This window comes from Mesoplodon bidens (assembly GCF_964165515.1).
Source record: "Mesoplodon bidens genome assembly, chromosome: 19".
NCBI classification, from domain to species: Eukaryota; Metazoa; Chordata; class Mammalia; order Artiodactyla; family Ziphiidae; genus Mesoplodon; species Mesoplodon bidens.
Genome location: NC_138179.1, coordinates 38,985,718 through 39,002,213, shown reverse-complemented (window position 1 = coordinate 39,002,213; position 16,496 = coordinate 38,985,718). Strand labels below are relative to the sequence as shown.

The 16,496-nt window shown below is 42.5% G+C and overlaps 1 protein-coding gene across 2 annotated transcripts in view; it reads left to right on the top strand.

The window, feature by feature from the left end:
* The window catches only part of GRB2 (growth factor receptor bound protein 2), a 72,711-nt gene that overhangs the window by 49,577 nt on the left and 6,638 nt on the right, over positions 1 to 16,496 (top strand). For both annotated transcript variants that reach the window (XM_081219469.1, XM_081219468.1), the window contains exon 3: positions 11,155 to 11,252. In XM_081219469.1, the coding sequence (XP_081075595.1) occupies positions 11,155 to 11,252 (98 nt within the window). The remainder of the gene's footprint in view (positions 1 to 11,154; positions 11,253 to 16,496) is intronic.

Here is a 16,496-nt window from a genome sequence, read left to right as displayed (position 1 = left end):
GGCACAGAAGGGCAGAGGAGAATGTCAACTGGATCTGGAGAGGCACTGGGGTACCACCTACCTTTTACAGTTATGCTTTTTACTCACGGTGGCTTTAAAAGAGGGAAATTTGCCAGCAGCTCTATATAGCTGTTTTTCTAAAGTGCTTTTCAGAAGAAAAATTGGTGGCCAAGAGGGAGGCCACCGAGTCACATATGCCCACCAAACTCTTCTGATTCCACCTCAGAAGAGTATCTTGAACCAGTCTCCTTCCCTCCACCACACTTTCCCACTGCAATCCAAGCGCTGGTGGCTGTAGGTGTTCCCGCCTGGTCTTCCCTGCACTTCATTCTCACAGTGCAAACATTGGAATGTTTGAAAAATGCAAACCTGAATGTCACTCTTCAGTGACTTCTGCTTATCATCCTTAGCATACCCGTTTGAACTTCCTAATTTGCACACTAGAGCCTTCTGCCTAGACCCTTCTGCCTAGACCGCTTATAGGAGATCCTCTGGGTGTCCCCTCAGGTGTTACTCTCTGACCACATTCCCCCTCCCTCCCAGACTAGGGTAGGTCCCTCTCTTTTCCGCTCCCTAACCCTGTGCTTAACCTAACATGAATCCACATTTTCAGTTTAGTATTGTACTTAACCTGTTTAATTGCCTGCATTCACTTCCACCCTGGGAATGGGCTGGGGAATTACCACTGCACCCAGGTCCCTCTGTCTGTCATGTGGTTACAGACTCTCCTGCCATGGAGCTAGATTAGCTGCTTCAGAAAATTTTGGAACTAGGGTTTTTTTTTTTTAGTTCAGAATGATAGCATTCTAGGTGTAAAGACACCCTAGCCTCGAGTGTTTCAGAGCCATAGATCTTTTTTTTTTTAATAGAGCAGGTTCTTATCAGTCATCTATTTTATACATATTAGTGTATACATGTCAATCCCAATCTCCCAAGTCATCCCCCCCACCCCCCCACCCACCCCACCCACTTTCCCCCCTCGGTGTCCATACGTTTGTTCTCTACGTCTGTGTCTCTATTTCTGCCTTGCAAACCAGTTCATCTGTACCATTTTTCTAGATTCCCCATATATGTGTTAATATACGATATTTGTTTTTGTCTTTCTGACTTACTTCACTCTGTATGACAGTCTCTAGGTCCATCCACGTCTCTACAAATGACCCAGTTTCGTTCCTTTTTAAGAGCCATAGATCTTTATGCAGTTGCCAGTGATTAGCTGAGTGACTGATGCCTTTTTTTCTGTTACATTCTGTGAGGTGACTTTGGGTCACAGAATGACTAAATCAGTAGACCCTATTTAGTTCACATCTTGAATCAATAAGGCCTAAGTTAAACTTAATAACCTCTGTTGTCATTAATTTTGGGGCGGAGGAGGGCTTTTTTGGGAGCTCCTGTTTTTGTTTTATTTGCTGAAGCAACAGGAAGTGAGTTAGATCTTAGAGGGTGGAGCTGATGAATGTGAGCAGGTTTGCCTATCATCAGAACACAGGTAACTGCTGCTCCCCTGGCTTAGGAGGCTTTGTTTGTTTTTTATTTAGTTTGGGTTTTTTTTGAGGAGAGGGTTGTAGAATTTAACCTAAAATTGAAAGCCTTCCGTTAATGAACAAGGAGAGTAGCTAAATGTATATTGCTAAAGTAAAGGATTAGCCGTAGTTTCTGATTATTTTGGTTATTTCCAGGTAGGAGTTCTGATACCATTAGTAAAGGTTTTACTTTTCAACTTAAGGAAACTTAACCAATCTTTTAGTTAATGGCTGCCAAGTGTGGCCAAGGAAACCATCCGTCCCTACATTTGCTTGATAGCAAGTTGGGAAGTCGGCCATGTTCCTTCTACTCAAAGTTCTGTACAAGCTGAGCAGAACTAAAGATGCAAACAAAGAATATAACCGGGGGGCAGGGGGGATAGGAAGAATAAAACCTAGCTCACCCTTCCCCCAGGAAGTTTTCCTGTATCCCCTAAGCTGGACTTAGGTCTTTCCCTTTGGTGTTTGGAACGCAGATATTTTCTGTTGAATGGACATTTGCCACAGTACCTGTAATTCCCCCACTCCTGGCGTCCATCACACTGTGTTGCAACTAGCAGTTTACTAGATAGACTCTAAGCTCCCTGGGGAGGGAAGGGTGGCCATTGTATCCTAAGCCCACCTAGCTCAGGGCTTTGCACTCTTGTTGCAGAGTGCTTGCCTGGTACAGGCTGTCACATGATTGCTGAGTTTTTCAAATGTACAGAATTTTCTCTCTTGAAACTCCCTCATATTTATCTTTGTCTCTGCCTCTCCCCTGCGCCCAACTGTCCCAAATCCCTGCAGTTGAAATTCTGACACTCTTGAGAGCATTTCCCTCTTCTGTTGAGCAGTCAACTACACTAAAGTAGTATGTCTTCCACAAGACACAAAACACAGAAGACAGTTATTTTGAATGGAAACTCTTGGTACCCCTTTGGTATAAAGAGTTTATTTTGGGGTACCGCCTGTGCATTTAGGTTTCACTGCCTCCAGATTCATCTGGGTGGAGTAATAGCTACATAAGTGTGAACAACCTTCCTGTTTTGTTAAAATGTCATGAGCAGCTTTTCTTAACGAAAGCTGAACCTGGAAAGGTTGATAAGTGTCTGATTCGTTGTTTTGTTGTTGTTGTTGTTTTTAAGATTTTTTTGATGTGGGCCATTTTTAAAGTCTATTGAATTTGTTACAATATTGCTTCTGTTTTGTTTTGATTTTTTGGCTGCGAGGCATGTGGGATCTTCGCTCCCCGACCAGGGATCGAGCCCGCACCCCCTGCATTGGAAGGCGAAGTCTTAACCACTGGACCGCCAGGGAAGTCCCTCTAGTTCGTTTTTTGAACACTAAAATATTTCTCAGAGAAAGAAAAATATCCTGTTTTGGTTATTCTTCTTACAATTATTCTTATTATAATAATTTGGTTAGTCGTCTTAATTGTTCATCTTGCTACATATATGAACATTATAAAGGAAGTCTTCCATTTAAAAAAATGCGTGAGTGGTCCTGAACTCTTAATATAATCAGGTGTGTGTGTGTGTGTGTTTGTGTGTGTGTGAGAGAGAGAGAGAGATCATTTTTCTTTCTACATCAACTTGGCTGGCATTCAAAAGAATAAAAAAGGCGAAGGTCTTCATGGTGTCCTTTGTAAAGCTTTCGGTGGAGGAGTTGTAGCTATAAAATTAACACTGCAAAAGTAAGTCACTAGTCAGGCTGAACCAGGCATCTTAACATTCCAGGAAGTGCCCCCATGCTGAGAGCTGTGAGTCGGGACATGTGTATAGACACAGAGCTACAACTCTTCCCTCCCTAATCCACCCAAGGCATATTTTCTCAATTTCATACTGAAATTTCCCTTCCCTGCCTACCCACCCCAGCCTTACACTTTTTTATCATGGAGAAAGTAGAAGCAGTTAGTGTTGTGGAAAAGATTTGGGGTACCCCGTTTTGAGGTGCTCACCATAGAAGTTTTTTGGCAGTGATGCTTAAGGTACAGGAAGACTGATTGCCTCATTCTATTACTTCCTTTATTTTGCATCTCCTTGGGGGGAACAAATTCATGACAGTCAGTCTTCTTTCCAGGGTCTATTTAAGATGTTATTATTTTCACCAAGGAATTTGATGGCAGTGTATAATGTGTGGTGCTCTTCTATTGTCCCTAGACCCAGCTAGCTCTGTGATCGATCCTGTATGCATTACTTAGAACAAAGCCCCCATATACCAGTCAGTTCCTCAAAATATGCTAGATGCTATTCTGAGAACCATGGAGAATACCGATGAGAAGTGGCATGGAGCCAGCTTTAGGGTGCTTGCAGTCAAGTTTAGGAGAGGACCAAAGCATTCCAGTACACAGTACAAAGCAGTGGTAGACGAGATGTGAATAGATGAGGAAGAGAGGAAGCATGAGAGATGCAGTACAGTGTGTTTAGAGGTCGCTGAGTTGACCAGCCTGACTGAACTGAAGGGTTCGTTTAGAGAAGTAGTGGGTGGGAAGAGCTGAACGTAGGTGATGGCCAAATTTTGAAAAGTGGAATGCCAAACTAAGAATAATTTGGATCCATAGAAGGCTACTTAAGACTTTTTAACAGAAAAACAGTGGTGTTTGAACTGATTCAGAGCACTAAATAGATAGAGGTCAAACCAGGACAACCGTAAACTATGAAACCTGGACATTTGGGAGGCGGCGGGGTAGGGTGGGGGGTAGGCTTGGCCTCTTGATCCAGCAGTGTTTCCCTTTCAAACTGATCCCCATTGATAGCAGCTGTTTAGAGAGGGTAGAGAGAGCCTCTCAGGCAACGGGAAAAAGGCACTGTTCCTGGGGTGTACTGGTTTGTATTCAAATGGCAGTATATAAGTGATGAGTGATTTTTACCAATCAAAAATTTGGGAAGGGCTTCCCTGGTGGCGCAGTGGTTGAGAGTCCGCCTGCCGATGCAGGGGACACGGGTTCGTGCCCCGGTCCGGGAAGATCCCACATGCCGCGGAGCAGCAGTAAGACATGGCCACTGAGCCTGCGCGTCCGGAGCCTGTGCTCCGCAACGGGAGAGGCCACAACAGTGAGAGGCCCGCGTACCGCAAAAAAAAAAAAAAAAATTTGGGAAGGGCTTCCCTGGTGGCGCAGTGGTTGAGAGTCCGCCTGCTGATGCAGGGGACACGGGTTCGTGCCCCGGTCCGGGAAGATCCCACATACCATGGAGCGGCTAGGCCCGTGAGCCACGGCCACTGAGCCTGCGCATCCGGAGCCTGTACTCCGCAATGGGAGAGGCCACAACAGTGAGAGGCCCACATACCACAAAAAAAAAAAAAAAAAAAAAAAAAAAAAATTTGGGAGTTGGGAGGTTTTCTTTCCTCTCCCTTCCTCCCTCTTTTTCTTTCTTTTCCTTTTAAAATTGTTTAGAGGGCAAAACCTAGCATGTGTCACTAGTGGTCAGAAGGTAAACTTGACCAACAAATGCCCTTTGGATTTCTTTAGTTTGGTAAATAGAATCCTTTCTTAAAAGGAAAATGATGTAAATAATTGATTTAGGGCTTCTTGATCCCCAAAGAAATGAATCTTCTGGGAATACCCATTTCAAAGGGAACTAAAAACACATTTCATGGCATAGATATTTTGTTGAAAGAGTTCATCACCATAAGGTAAAAATGCCCCCTTGATTTGATATCATTACATAAATTTGGAGTAACTCATCTACAGTGTGGGTGTTTTTCATGCTTTGGCGCACAGTAGAGCAAGCAGCGTAGCCAAGATGTTTTTCATGTTGAGCAAAAACTTTTAACAGATGGAGGTGGTGATTGTAGAGCACTTATTTAAAGTGTTAGGAATGAATCAGTGTAGTTTGAGGCCGAGGCAGTAATCCATACTAAGGGAGTCTGAAGAGCATTCTAATAAAATACGTAACAGGCAACTGAAGAGAACGGATTTTAAATGGCTCTCCCAGTACTGTTACCCTAGCCAGGGCCCTGTAGAATTTTTCTTAGGGGTTAAAGTCTTTAAAAAGCTACTGTGTGTGTGGTGTGTATGTGTGTGGTGTGTGTGGTGTGTGTGTGTGTGTGGTGTGTGTGTGTGTTTTCCTTCCGTCTTCTAAGAACTTGAAATTATGTGGTAGGGTCACCATAATTCTTTAGATTTGTCTTCAAGTCCTGGCAGTATTTCAGTGTTGCTTGTGTGGGATTGATTGATCTTTAAAGAGCTGGGGAAACTCACTGGCTTATGTAGAATTTCTGTAAAGCAGGGACCAGCTGTAAGTGGTATTTTTGTTTTTTATGTGGTGGAAGAGCTTAAATATGTAATTGTTCCTATCTTTTATGCACAAATGCTCTTTCTTATAAATTGCTTCACAAACACTATAAAACTTGGAATAATTTTTCCCTGAAGAAATGTTGAACCCTGTGCAAGCTGTTAGAATTAGAATGTATGTTGAAAGCTTTGATGGGACTACTGTTCTGGAACTGCACAGCTTTTTTTTTTTTTAAATCATGATTCCTCCTTCTTTTTGTTTTGTTTTGTTTATTTACAGATGACTGCATATGTTCAGGCAAGAAAATACCCCCATATTTCAAAATACAGCAGTCTATAAACAAAATTCTTATCTACCATTTTCCTAAAAGACACATTTTTTTTTTCTGTAATTTGTATAGAAAATTAAGTACAGTTCTTGTCTCCCAGGATTTAAGGGAGACAAGAACTCCCTTATGGGAGTTCAGGGAAGGGACGGGGAAGGGCATTACCTACTGTAATCCTCGAACTCAGCATTTAAAATTTTTTTTGAAGTAAACACAGAACTTTTGTACTCTGTGTTTCCACAGTATAACAAGAATCCCAGTTCTCTGTTAGTTCGTGTGCTCTTGGTACCCTTGGGCAGCATTACATCAAAGATACCTAATTTGGTAAAACTCAGCCCCCAGGATTGCCATGTTTTGTTAGATCTAATACTGCTAAATGTGTAAGGCAAAGTAACTATTGTGAAGTAAATGTGTCCACTACAACAGCTGGACAGTAGCTCTGTAGTGAGCTATGCTGCTCATTTTCTCATTTAACCCCCTCAGTAACCCTGAGAGGTAGGTATTATCACCACTTTATAGATGGGAAACCAAAACTTAGAAAATGGCCGTTTGCCCAAGGTCACATAGTTCATTGTTGGTGAAATTTGAATTTGAACCCATGTGTTTATTCGCCTCTTGAATCCTACCAGATCAGGTGCATCCGAAGGGGTCTGAGCCCTAAATCTTTGAGCTCTGGCTTTTTTTTCTTTCTTCTTTTTTAAACTATTTGGAAACCTTTAAATTGGTATTAGTAAAGATGGAAATTTGCATTGCCTTTAGAATGGTCTCAGATTGGGGGTGGGGTGGTGGTAGCAGTGAATAAAGTTACCAAATTATATAATGTAGAAAAGTAGAACATGTGGAATGCTCTGAGTTGTCCGTAGTGAAGAAAGTTTTATTTCTGGGAATTTTTTTCATAGGTTAGTGATGGCAAACTATCATGGTGGAGGTTTCTGAAGCCTCGTTTTGTTATTTTCTGCTCAGCTATGTATTTTCGGTGTGAAAAGTTTGTACCGGAGGCGTATGAGGCCCTGGTGTGTGTTTCTTACATGTAAATTGGACCATAATATTACTGTGTTCTCTTGACTGAAATACTTCTTTCAGTTGAAGTATGATATACGTGTAGAAAAGTTACATATCGTAAGTGCACAGTTCAGTGAATTTTCACAGACTGAAAACACCCTGCAGGTCAAGAAGTTTAACATTAGCAACAGCTCAAAAGCACCTACTGTGTCCCTTCCATCAACTGGAATAGTTTTAATTCTCCGGTGTAAACCTCACATCATTCCTTATCTTTTAGGTTTCTTCCTGCTTGTGGCTGTAACATTACTTTGTCTTTCTGCAACCAGAAAAAGAACAAATAAAAACTTCACTGAAACTTGTCTCTTCCTCCTTTCATAATCTCATCTCTTGATCAGTCTGCTTCCGTTAAACCAAAGTGTTTTGATGGCTACAAAGTCATAACTCGAGGGAATATGGGGGTTGGCATAGAACATGCAGCTGTGGGGTAACAGCTAAAAACATTCCTTGGAATTTTCAAAACTGAATGAAAATTTGGTGGTCGAACTCAGCCATCTATTTGTTAAGAGGTAATGAATGAGCGATTGGTTAAGTTGCCTGTGTTTTGGGGAAGTGGTGATAGGAGCAGGTTCCTCCTTCTGAGAACTCTGATGGGGCTTTAACAGCTTACTTGTGAAGGATGTGACCTTTCATCTAAAGCCATAGCAAATTCAGTACAGTCTCTGTAGGTGCAAACTCATCCACATCTGGTCCTGGTGCCCTTCTCTGCTCTACTTGAGATTCACTTATGTCAATTTGTGCCCTTTGCTGTTTTTTTTTTTTTTTTTTTTCCCTGCGGTACGAGGGCCTCTCACTGTTGTGGCCTCTCCCGTTGTGGAGCACAGGCTCCGGACGCGCAGGCTCAGCGGCCATGGCTCACGGGCACAGCCGCTCCGCGGCATGTGGGATCTTCCCGGACCGGGGCACGGACCCGTGTCCCCTGCATCGGCAGGCAGACTCTCAACCACTGCGCCAGCAGGGAAGCCCCCCTTTGCTGTTTTAAGCATTTGAATAAAACTTAATTTTTAACTCTTAAATTATGCCATCCTGGGCTTTCAGGGCTTGCGTGTGAAAGCTGATGTACCAACTGGGTAGAAAAACCTGATCGCAGGTGGCCCAGGCTTAGCAAGCATTCTTTCTCCTGTGCTTTGTCTCCCACAGAACCAATCTTTTCTTAAATTATCGAGTAAAGAGATTTAGAGGCATGCACAGCCACACCTTGGCTTTCTGGCAAAGTGATATTCTAGATACTAGAATATTCCAGAGAACCAAAATTTTAGCCTCCCATGTATTCTGCCATTACATTAAAAATAATCTAAGCATTGGAGATCCCTGGTGGCCTAGTGGTTAGGATTCTGGGCTTTCACTGCCGTGGCTGGGGTTCATTCCCTGTTTGGGGAACTGAGATCCCACAAGCCACCCGGCCAGTATTCTTCTTCTTCTTCTTCTTCTTCTTCTTCTTCATCGTCATTATCATCATCATCTAAACGTATTAGTTCCATATTTCCCTACCTTCTTGGGGGAGAAAAGCATACAAACACCAAGTATTAATTTTGTTCTGCAGAAAACCATAGTTCTAAAATGGTGCCAAATCTGGGAGTTGCCCTGGAGTTTCTTTTATTGTCGGGGGGCGTCTTTTTAAGGGGAGGTTTGCCTCTGTCCTAACGAAGGTGACAAGAAGAACGTGCAGGGCTTCCCTGGTGGCTCAGTGGTTGAGAACCCGCCTGCCAATGCTGGGGACACGGGTTCGAGCCCTGGTCCGGGAAGATCCTACATGCCATGGAGCAACTAAGCCTGTGCGCCACAACTACTGAACCTGCACTCTAGAGCCTGCGAGCCACAACTACTGAAGCCTGCGCGCCTAGAGCCTGTGCTCCGCAATGAGAAGCCTGCACACCGCAACAAAGAGTGAGCCCCCGCTCACCACAACTAGAGAAAGCCTGCGTGCAGCAACGAAGACCCAATGCAGCCAAAAATAAATAAGATAAATTTAAAAAAAAAGAAGAACATGTGGCTGGTTCTAAGAACTCCTGGCATGTAGAACCTTTTCTGCAAGGTTACTGGTCACAAATTAAAACTGGCCTTTTCCAAGTGATTACCTTATTCTGTTTTCATGTCCAAATGGGCCATAATGCTTTATAAGATAATTACTAGACCACATTTTTCTTCCATCCCGTCTTTTTGGTAGACAACAAAATCCTGGCCTAAAGCTCCTTTGCTCTTGTGCTGTTGAATCTTCTGTGATGCTGGTGGGTTAACCTTGGTGCTTAGGGACGGACGTTGATGTCATTGTGGCAGGGAGTGCCTTAAGAACCCTGTCCCTCTCAGACCTTCATTCTTGGTGTGCGGGTGTGCTTTATAATTGTCTAGCAACAGAATAACTTTTCTGGCCACAGTACAGTTTTTGAAATGCAGATTTTAAAGTTATAAGTGTATTTTACATATATTAATTTATATCATTGCAGTATTTAATAAATAAAAAAATTTTTTTAAGGGAAAATTGATGAAAAGAAAAAAGTTTTCATCACTGAGGCTGATGGGATTTAGCAGTAGCTTGTTACCTTATCTTGTGCACATGTAAACTCAGTGACTGACACTGAGGGCCCGAGGTTAGCCAGCATCACAAATAGGCACCAGCTTTGTAAAACTCTTCACGGCATAGCCTTTTTTCAGACGTGAATTCACTGGTCGGCATCATTAGTGCAGCTTAGCTGTTTGTTGGTATCTATCAGTCTTATCTGCCCTTTCCAAAGTTGTATTTCACTTTGAAATGTCAGTACATATACATCAAGCAGTCCAGGTTCTAATTTGGCAGAGAGTACAGCATTGTTCAGCATCATGAGTAAATAATTTGGTAAAGAATTTTACCAACTTCCTTTTAGAATTTTGCTCTGTAGTATAGATTTACTACCACTGTACTAGTCCATCAGCATTTTCCTGTGTTCGCCATTTTGGGGTTGGGCTCACATTTCTATTTTTTAAGTTACTTTTTTAAATGTCCTATACCCTTTGCCTTTTGTTAGAAATCTGGAATTCAAAGGGTGGCTTTTATACTATGCCTAGATCTATTCTGTCCATCCCCCCCCTTTTTTTTGGCCACACCATGTGGCATGTGGGATCTTAGCTCCCTGACCAGGGATCCAACCCGTGCCCCCTGCAGTGGAAACGTGGAGTCCTAACCACTGGACCGCCAGGGAAGTCCGTATTTTGCTCCCTTTAATACTCTGCAGATGATAGTATCTTGGCCTAGCCTGTGCATATAAGTCAGTATTGGAGAGCACACTCGTTTGAGTTCTGAAAATCTGCATGGGATTCATTAGCCCATAACCTTGGGTAGGCTGTTTTCACTTTGCAGAATGCAGTGGCTCAGTTGTGTGGTCTCTGGGCCTCCCCCTGAATGGGGCCCATTGGTGTGCTTCCAGAATTCTCTAACTTGGACACATCGTGGCCCTTGAGGGTAAGAGAAGTAAGTAGGACTTACCGTGCTTTTTCATTAAAATACGGTTTTCCCACACAGGGGCACATGGCTGTGCATGCAGGTAGCATCGGGACGGTGGCTGACCCATACTTGGGATAACCTAGAGACAGTATGAGGAAATCCCAAGATTGGATCTCTGTGATTCTGGAAATTGGCTTGAAGATCCCTGGAGAGGTCTTCAGGCTCTCTCTGTTGCTGCCCAGTTGTGCGGTTATACCTACTCTCTCCCTTTATTCTCCAGTGTCAGTGTTTGCTGTTTTCCAGAAATCTCCTCACAGAAACTCACCTTTTATTTTTCCCTCCCTCTGCTTTTCTACTGAGGTTTTAATGCTAGATGTTTGGGAACCTGAATTCTCATTTCCAGACACAATTCCTTTTTCTTTTTAAGTATCAGAGTTGACATAATGCTGGTTGTTTTAAAAATTACAAGAAGTTTTGCATCCATGTAGCTGATAATACTCCAAATAACACCTTTTACAAACAAACCTAAAAGGCAACATAGTCGTCTTCATGGCTACCCACTTAAGAGTGAAAAGGAAATGATTGCTTTTTTTTCCTTGTCTTAATTCTTTTCAGGTTTTGAATGAAGAATGTGATCAGAACTGGTACAAGGCAGAGCTCAATGGGAAAGACGGCTTCATCCCCAAGAATTACATAGAAATGAAACCACATCCGTAAGTTGGGCTTTGCTGACCCTCCAGGGTCAGACCCGTCTGCTTGTTCAAACGATGTTTTTAAAATTGAGATCATTGGGATGGGTGTCATACTTTTTATTCTGTCTTCTCAGGGAATTAACAAAGCACGTTGATTTTTCCATGTTAGTAAGAGTATATAATGAGAGCATAATAGTCAATAATAGTGTATGTTTTAGATAACTGTCAGTGATCTTCAAATGATAAAACAACAGTTACGCAGGTCCATAATTCTTTTTCTGTGAAACCCTTTGTGTTTCATAATTCTGCATTTTTTGAGTTTTAGAAAGGGTATCTATCACATGGTTTTGTATTGACATGTTCGATATTCCTATGGGACCATATCTTAATAATCTTGGTATCACCAGAGCACATTACTTGGCATATAATTGGTTCTCGGTAAATGTACACTATAATCACTGCCCTACCCCTCCATTTTAGTGTTCCCACTTCAGAGAAAACAATGCGCTCTCCTACTCCAGGCTGCTGAGGGCGGTGAGGAAAAAAAATTTTTTTTTAATTCGAGAACCGTTTATTGTTGATATATGACATGGTGGGATCCTGGGAGCCCTTACAGACCACCTTCCTCCCACCCTTACCCACCACCTCTTTTACTGTCTCTGCTCCTCCCTCAAAAGCAGTCATTTTCTTGTGAGTATGTCAGGGAGAACTGAAGCATTTAATGCTCAGACTAGAATGCCACTGAAACACGAAGAAATGGTAGATCCTCTGTCTACTTGTTTTAACACAAAACGGTAAATAAGACTTTTAGATGACTGCCCCACCTCGAGTAGCAGCCCATTTGTCCCTCTCCCCCATTGTCACTGTTCTGATGTGTCCCTGTCATTTCTCTTCCCCCAAGTACTGGAGCAAAGATCTTAACCACATCTTATCTTACACAGCTGTTACATCATCTTACATAGAACTGAATGCTGTAGAGCTCAAAAGGGCCTTGACAACGGTCTAGTTCATTCCTCTTTATGCTGCAAATTAGGAAAGCTTCCAGTATTTGTATTTCAAAACCACTAATTTATGAATTAATAAATTAAAGTAATATAGTTCTCATTTTTTTAAATATTTTAATTTTATTGGCATGTAGTTGATTTACAGTATTGTGTTAGATTCTTTTCTCATATAGGTTATCACAGAATATTGAGTAGAGTTCCCTTGTTGGTTATCTTATATATGGCAGTGTGTGTATGTTTATCCCAAGCTCCTGATTTATGAATAGAGTTCTCATTATAAAAGACTCACAGTGTAGAAAACTATAGAGCAATGTGAGTTTCTCCCCAAACATGTACCCCTTTTAGAGGTAACCACCACTAGCAACTAAACATGAGCCAAATGCTACCTTATGAACTGAATCTGTTCTAAAATGGTTTGCCTCCATGAAACAAAACAGATGCTTCAGGAGCTTCACCCTAAAACTGTCTGTTGGATTCATGTTTTGGTCGCTAAACTCTTGCACAGTTCTCACTATGTGCAGAGACCGTGCTAGGTGCTGGGAAGTTAGGTTCTGTAGTTAAATTATGGTATAGTAAAATGTCCTTGTAGTTAATGGGAAGTTCTTTGAGAGAGCACATCCAGGAAGCCTGGAGAGAGATTGGGTTACCCTGCAGTTTGGTAATAGGAAGATACCTATGCAGAAGTTTCTATAATGAAGAATCTGTGAGGTCCTCAAGGAAACTTCTTATACTTCAAGAAGAACCAGGCACCTTATAATGGCTCACTAAATGTTTCATTGAATGATTTAAAAGGAGAAAACCAGTCTAACTGTAAAGCATATTTTTCTAGTTTTTGTTTGAAACTTGTACTATCGTGTATCTTTGTAACTATGTGAGTTTGATCTCTCCCCCTCTCCCCTAAAAAAGATATTAGATTCCTTGAAGAATTTATGTCTTCTGCTTTCATACTCGCTTGTAACTTGTGCCTCGCCTCTGCACATAGTAGCTCAGTAAGTAGTTTTGAATTGACACTCAGATGCAAATTCTTGTACAAAGGCTGGGACCAATTTGTTCATGATTATAAAAGCCAGAAGTATTAAATCTTGAGAGGCGTACGTGGAAAAGATTCGTGGCCCCTGGTCAGTGGATTGATAATGTCCCTCATTTGAGGTCCCTGTGATGTTAGATTGGCTGTTATTAACACACAGCCATGCCCAGGTTACTAAAATGTAGGCAGAAACTACAAAAGATGAGCATGAGATTATTATAGATTCCCGGGAAGTGTACTAAGCACAGTTTTTCATTCTTGTGGCCACTTAATGTCCATATTTGCTTTTGGGGGGGGGCTGTGTGGGCTTTTCGTGGACAGCATCACGGAATACACCCTGTGGGGAGAAGCAGTTGGATAGTGGTTACTGGGAGTCACCTAGTGCATCCTACGTTGGTCCACACAAGCCAAAAATTGGTGCACATCTATTCCTACAATCGTCCTCAAAATAGATCAAGGATTGGCTAAACCTTTTCTGGAAAGGGCCAGATAATAAATATTTTAAGCCTTGTGGGCCATGTGCAGTCTCTGTCATGTCACATATACTTCTTCAGTTGAATTTTTTAAAACAATCCTTTAAAATTTTTTTAAATAGTCTTAGATTGTGGGTCACAGCAAAACTGGAAAGATTTAGGCTGAGGGCCATAGTTCGCTGACTTCAGCATTAGATCCAGTGATAACAAAATCAACTTAAGTTCCTTTTCATTTTTCCTTTTTTTGTGTGTGGGGGGCTGTGTTGGGTCTTTGTTGCTGCGCGTGGGCTTCTCATTGCAGTGAATTCTCTTGTTGCGGAGCATGGGCTCTAGGCAAGTGGGCTTCAGTAGCACGTGGGCTCAGTAGATGCGGTGCATGGGCTCGGTAGTTGTGGTGCATGGGCTCAGTAGTTGGGCGCTCGGGCTCAGTAGTTGTGGCACACGGGCTTAGTTGCTCCGTAGCATGTGGGATCTTCCCATACAAGGGATCGAACCTGTGTCCCTTGCACTGGCAGGCGGATTCTTAATCTCTGCGCCACCAGGGAAGTCCCCTTTTCCTATTTCCAGGCTGAAGGGGAATTCAGCAGAACATCAGACTGTAATTTTTATATTAAATAAAATGCCTGTGGCTCTAAATCCTTGTTTCTCTTCAGATTGTTTCAGGTGACATCGGCATTTCAAATCTGACTGTTGGGAACATAGGAAAGGCCCCCTTCCTTGGATAGTTGTAGTTACTGACCTGATTGATGGATTAGCTTTTTAGGAAGAGTCACTCTCATGCCTGCTCCTCTCTCCCCACTGTAAAGAACTTTGGAATAATAATTGATCAGGAAGCGTCCAGGCCCCATGGTGGTGTTCTTCACAGACTCTAGCTGGAACGCAGGCAGTGTTCATCCATCCAGGCTCTGAAAAAGGAAACCATATTGCCAGAAAAGACCATCACCCTGTACCTGTGCAGTGGTGGGCCTCACAGGCCTGTTTCACATTAAGAGGGCTGCTGTGTGACTGGATGTCCATAAGTACAGGGTCAGTGTTGGTTTCATAGCTATGGGAGAGTACAGAGTACCAGGCCCCTCCTTCCATCTCCCCAGCCTCCCTTACTTCCCTTTTTTAGTTTTTGTTAGGGAGCAAGAGGGAAGTTTAAAATGGAGTATGGGGCTTCCCTGGTGGTGCAGTGGTTGAGAGTCCTCCTGCCGATGCAGGGGACTCGGGTTCGTACCCCGCTCTGGGAAGATCCCGTATGCCGCGGAGCGGCTGGGCCCGTAAGCCATGGCCGCTGAGCCTGCGCGTCCGGAGCCTGTGCTCCGCAACGGGAGAGGCCACAACAGTGAGAGGCCCGCGTACTGCAAAAAAAAAAAAAAAAAAAAATGGAGTATGACCTAATATAGCATTTGAGGTAATAAATTAAACACAGACTACGAAATGATTGTTGGCATTAGTGTTGCAACATGAGTTGTATATACTGGGGGTGGGTCCAAATATGTGCTTTTCACATTAAATGCATATGGATGGGTGCCTATGGGATGTAATAAAGACTTGAATTGGAAATAAGCTGCCTTCTCCCATTAGCTTTCTCCCTTGCTATTTGTATTGTAGTATAAACCCATCTTTTAAAAAATTTTAAGAAGTTTGACCATAGCCATGTAGTCACACGTAAATATCACCATTAAAAGAAGTTAAAGTTATAAACAGTATAAAATGCTAAGGAAGTGTAGGATGGTGGTATTAAATGTTTTAACTGAGAGTGATAGCTGTTTCTCATAGTGTCATATCCCTTATGTTGTGGGACATCCTCTTTCTCTAGAGGGAGGAAGGTGGGGGAGGGAGTGTGTGTGTGTTTAGTGAAAATGGGAGCAGGTACAAAAGAAGTCTTTATTTAATAAAATGGTCTCCAACTAATTTTCCATTTTTCACTCTGGGTGCTTATAACATGGGTGTTTTTTACGAAGTAAATCTTTGTAAAAATTCCAGTTAGAGTACTTTGCTTCACCACAGGTTTTTTTTTTTTCCCTAGTTGAAAATAAAAATGAGTCAATTTTAAGCTGAGAGGAAGAAAATACTGCCACCATATCTGTATATTTGTGCACCATAAGGGAAGGTCCACAAACATACACATCTAACTGCCAACAGTTGCTGCCTCTGGGGAGTTTGAGGGAAGAGTCTTGCTTCTTCTTTTTACTTCACGTACATCTAAGCTATTTTAATTTATGTTCATTACTTATACCTTAAAAAGGAAAGCAGAAAGGAAAATGCCTGCCTGGTAGGAAGGTTTGGGGGGGCCTAAGAGGAAAGAACGTGACTGTTGAGGAACTTCTCGCCACCTCTCGGCCAAATGGCTACTGAGTGCACGGGCACTGTAATGTAAACCAGAGAGCACAGATGAAAACAGAAAGTACTTACGTGATCTCAACACTATGAGCTGTCCTTTCCTAGTGGGAGATAGTTCTGTTGTGTTACTACATGATTTCTCCTGTGTGGCCTTACTTCCAGGCCCACCTGGAAGTAAGTATATTTAATGCATGTTAGTTACCATGTACGAGTCTGATGAAGCAGGTAGGTCTTTATTAGTTACAAGTGGCATCGTTGCTTTTTTTAAATAATAACACAGTAAAGACAAGTTTGCAGAGAGAACCATGTTTTCACAGTCATCTATCCTAATTAGTTGTGGCTTTCCTGTGAGAAGTGAGGTTCCTGTGACTTGGAGCTGTTTCAGAGATTTCTCCTCCTCTTCCTCCTGGTCAGCCCCAGCCCCACGTGCTCC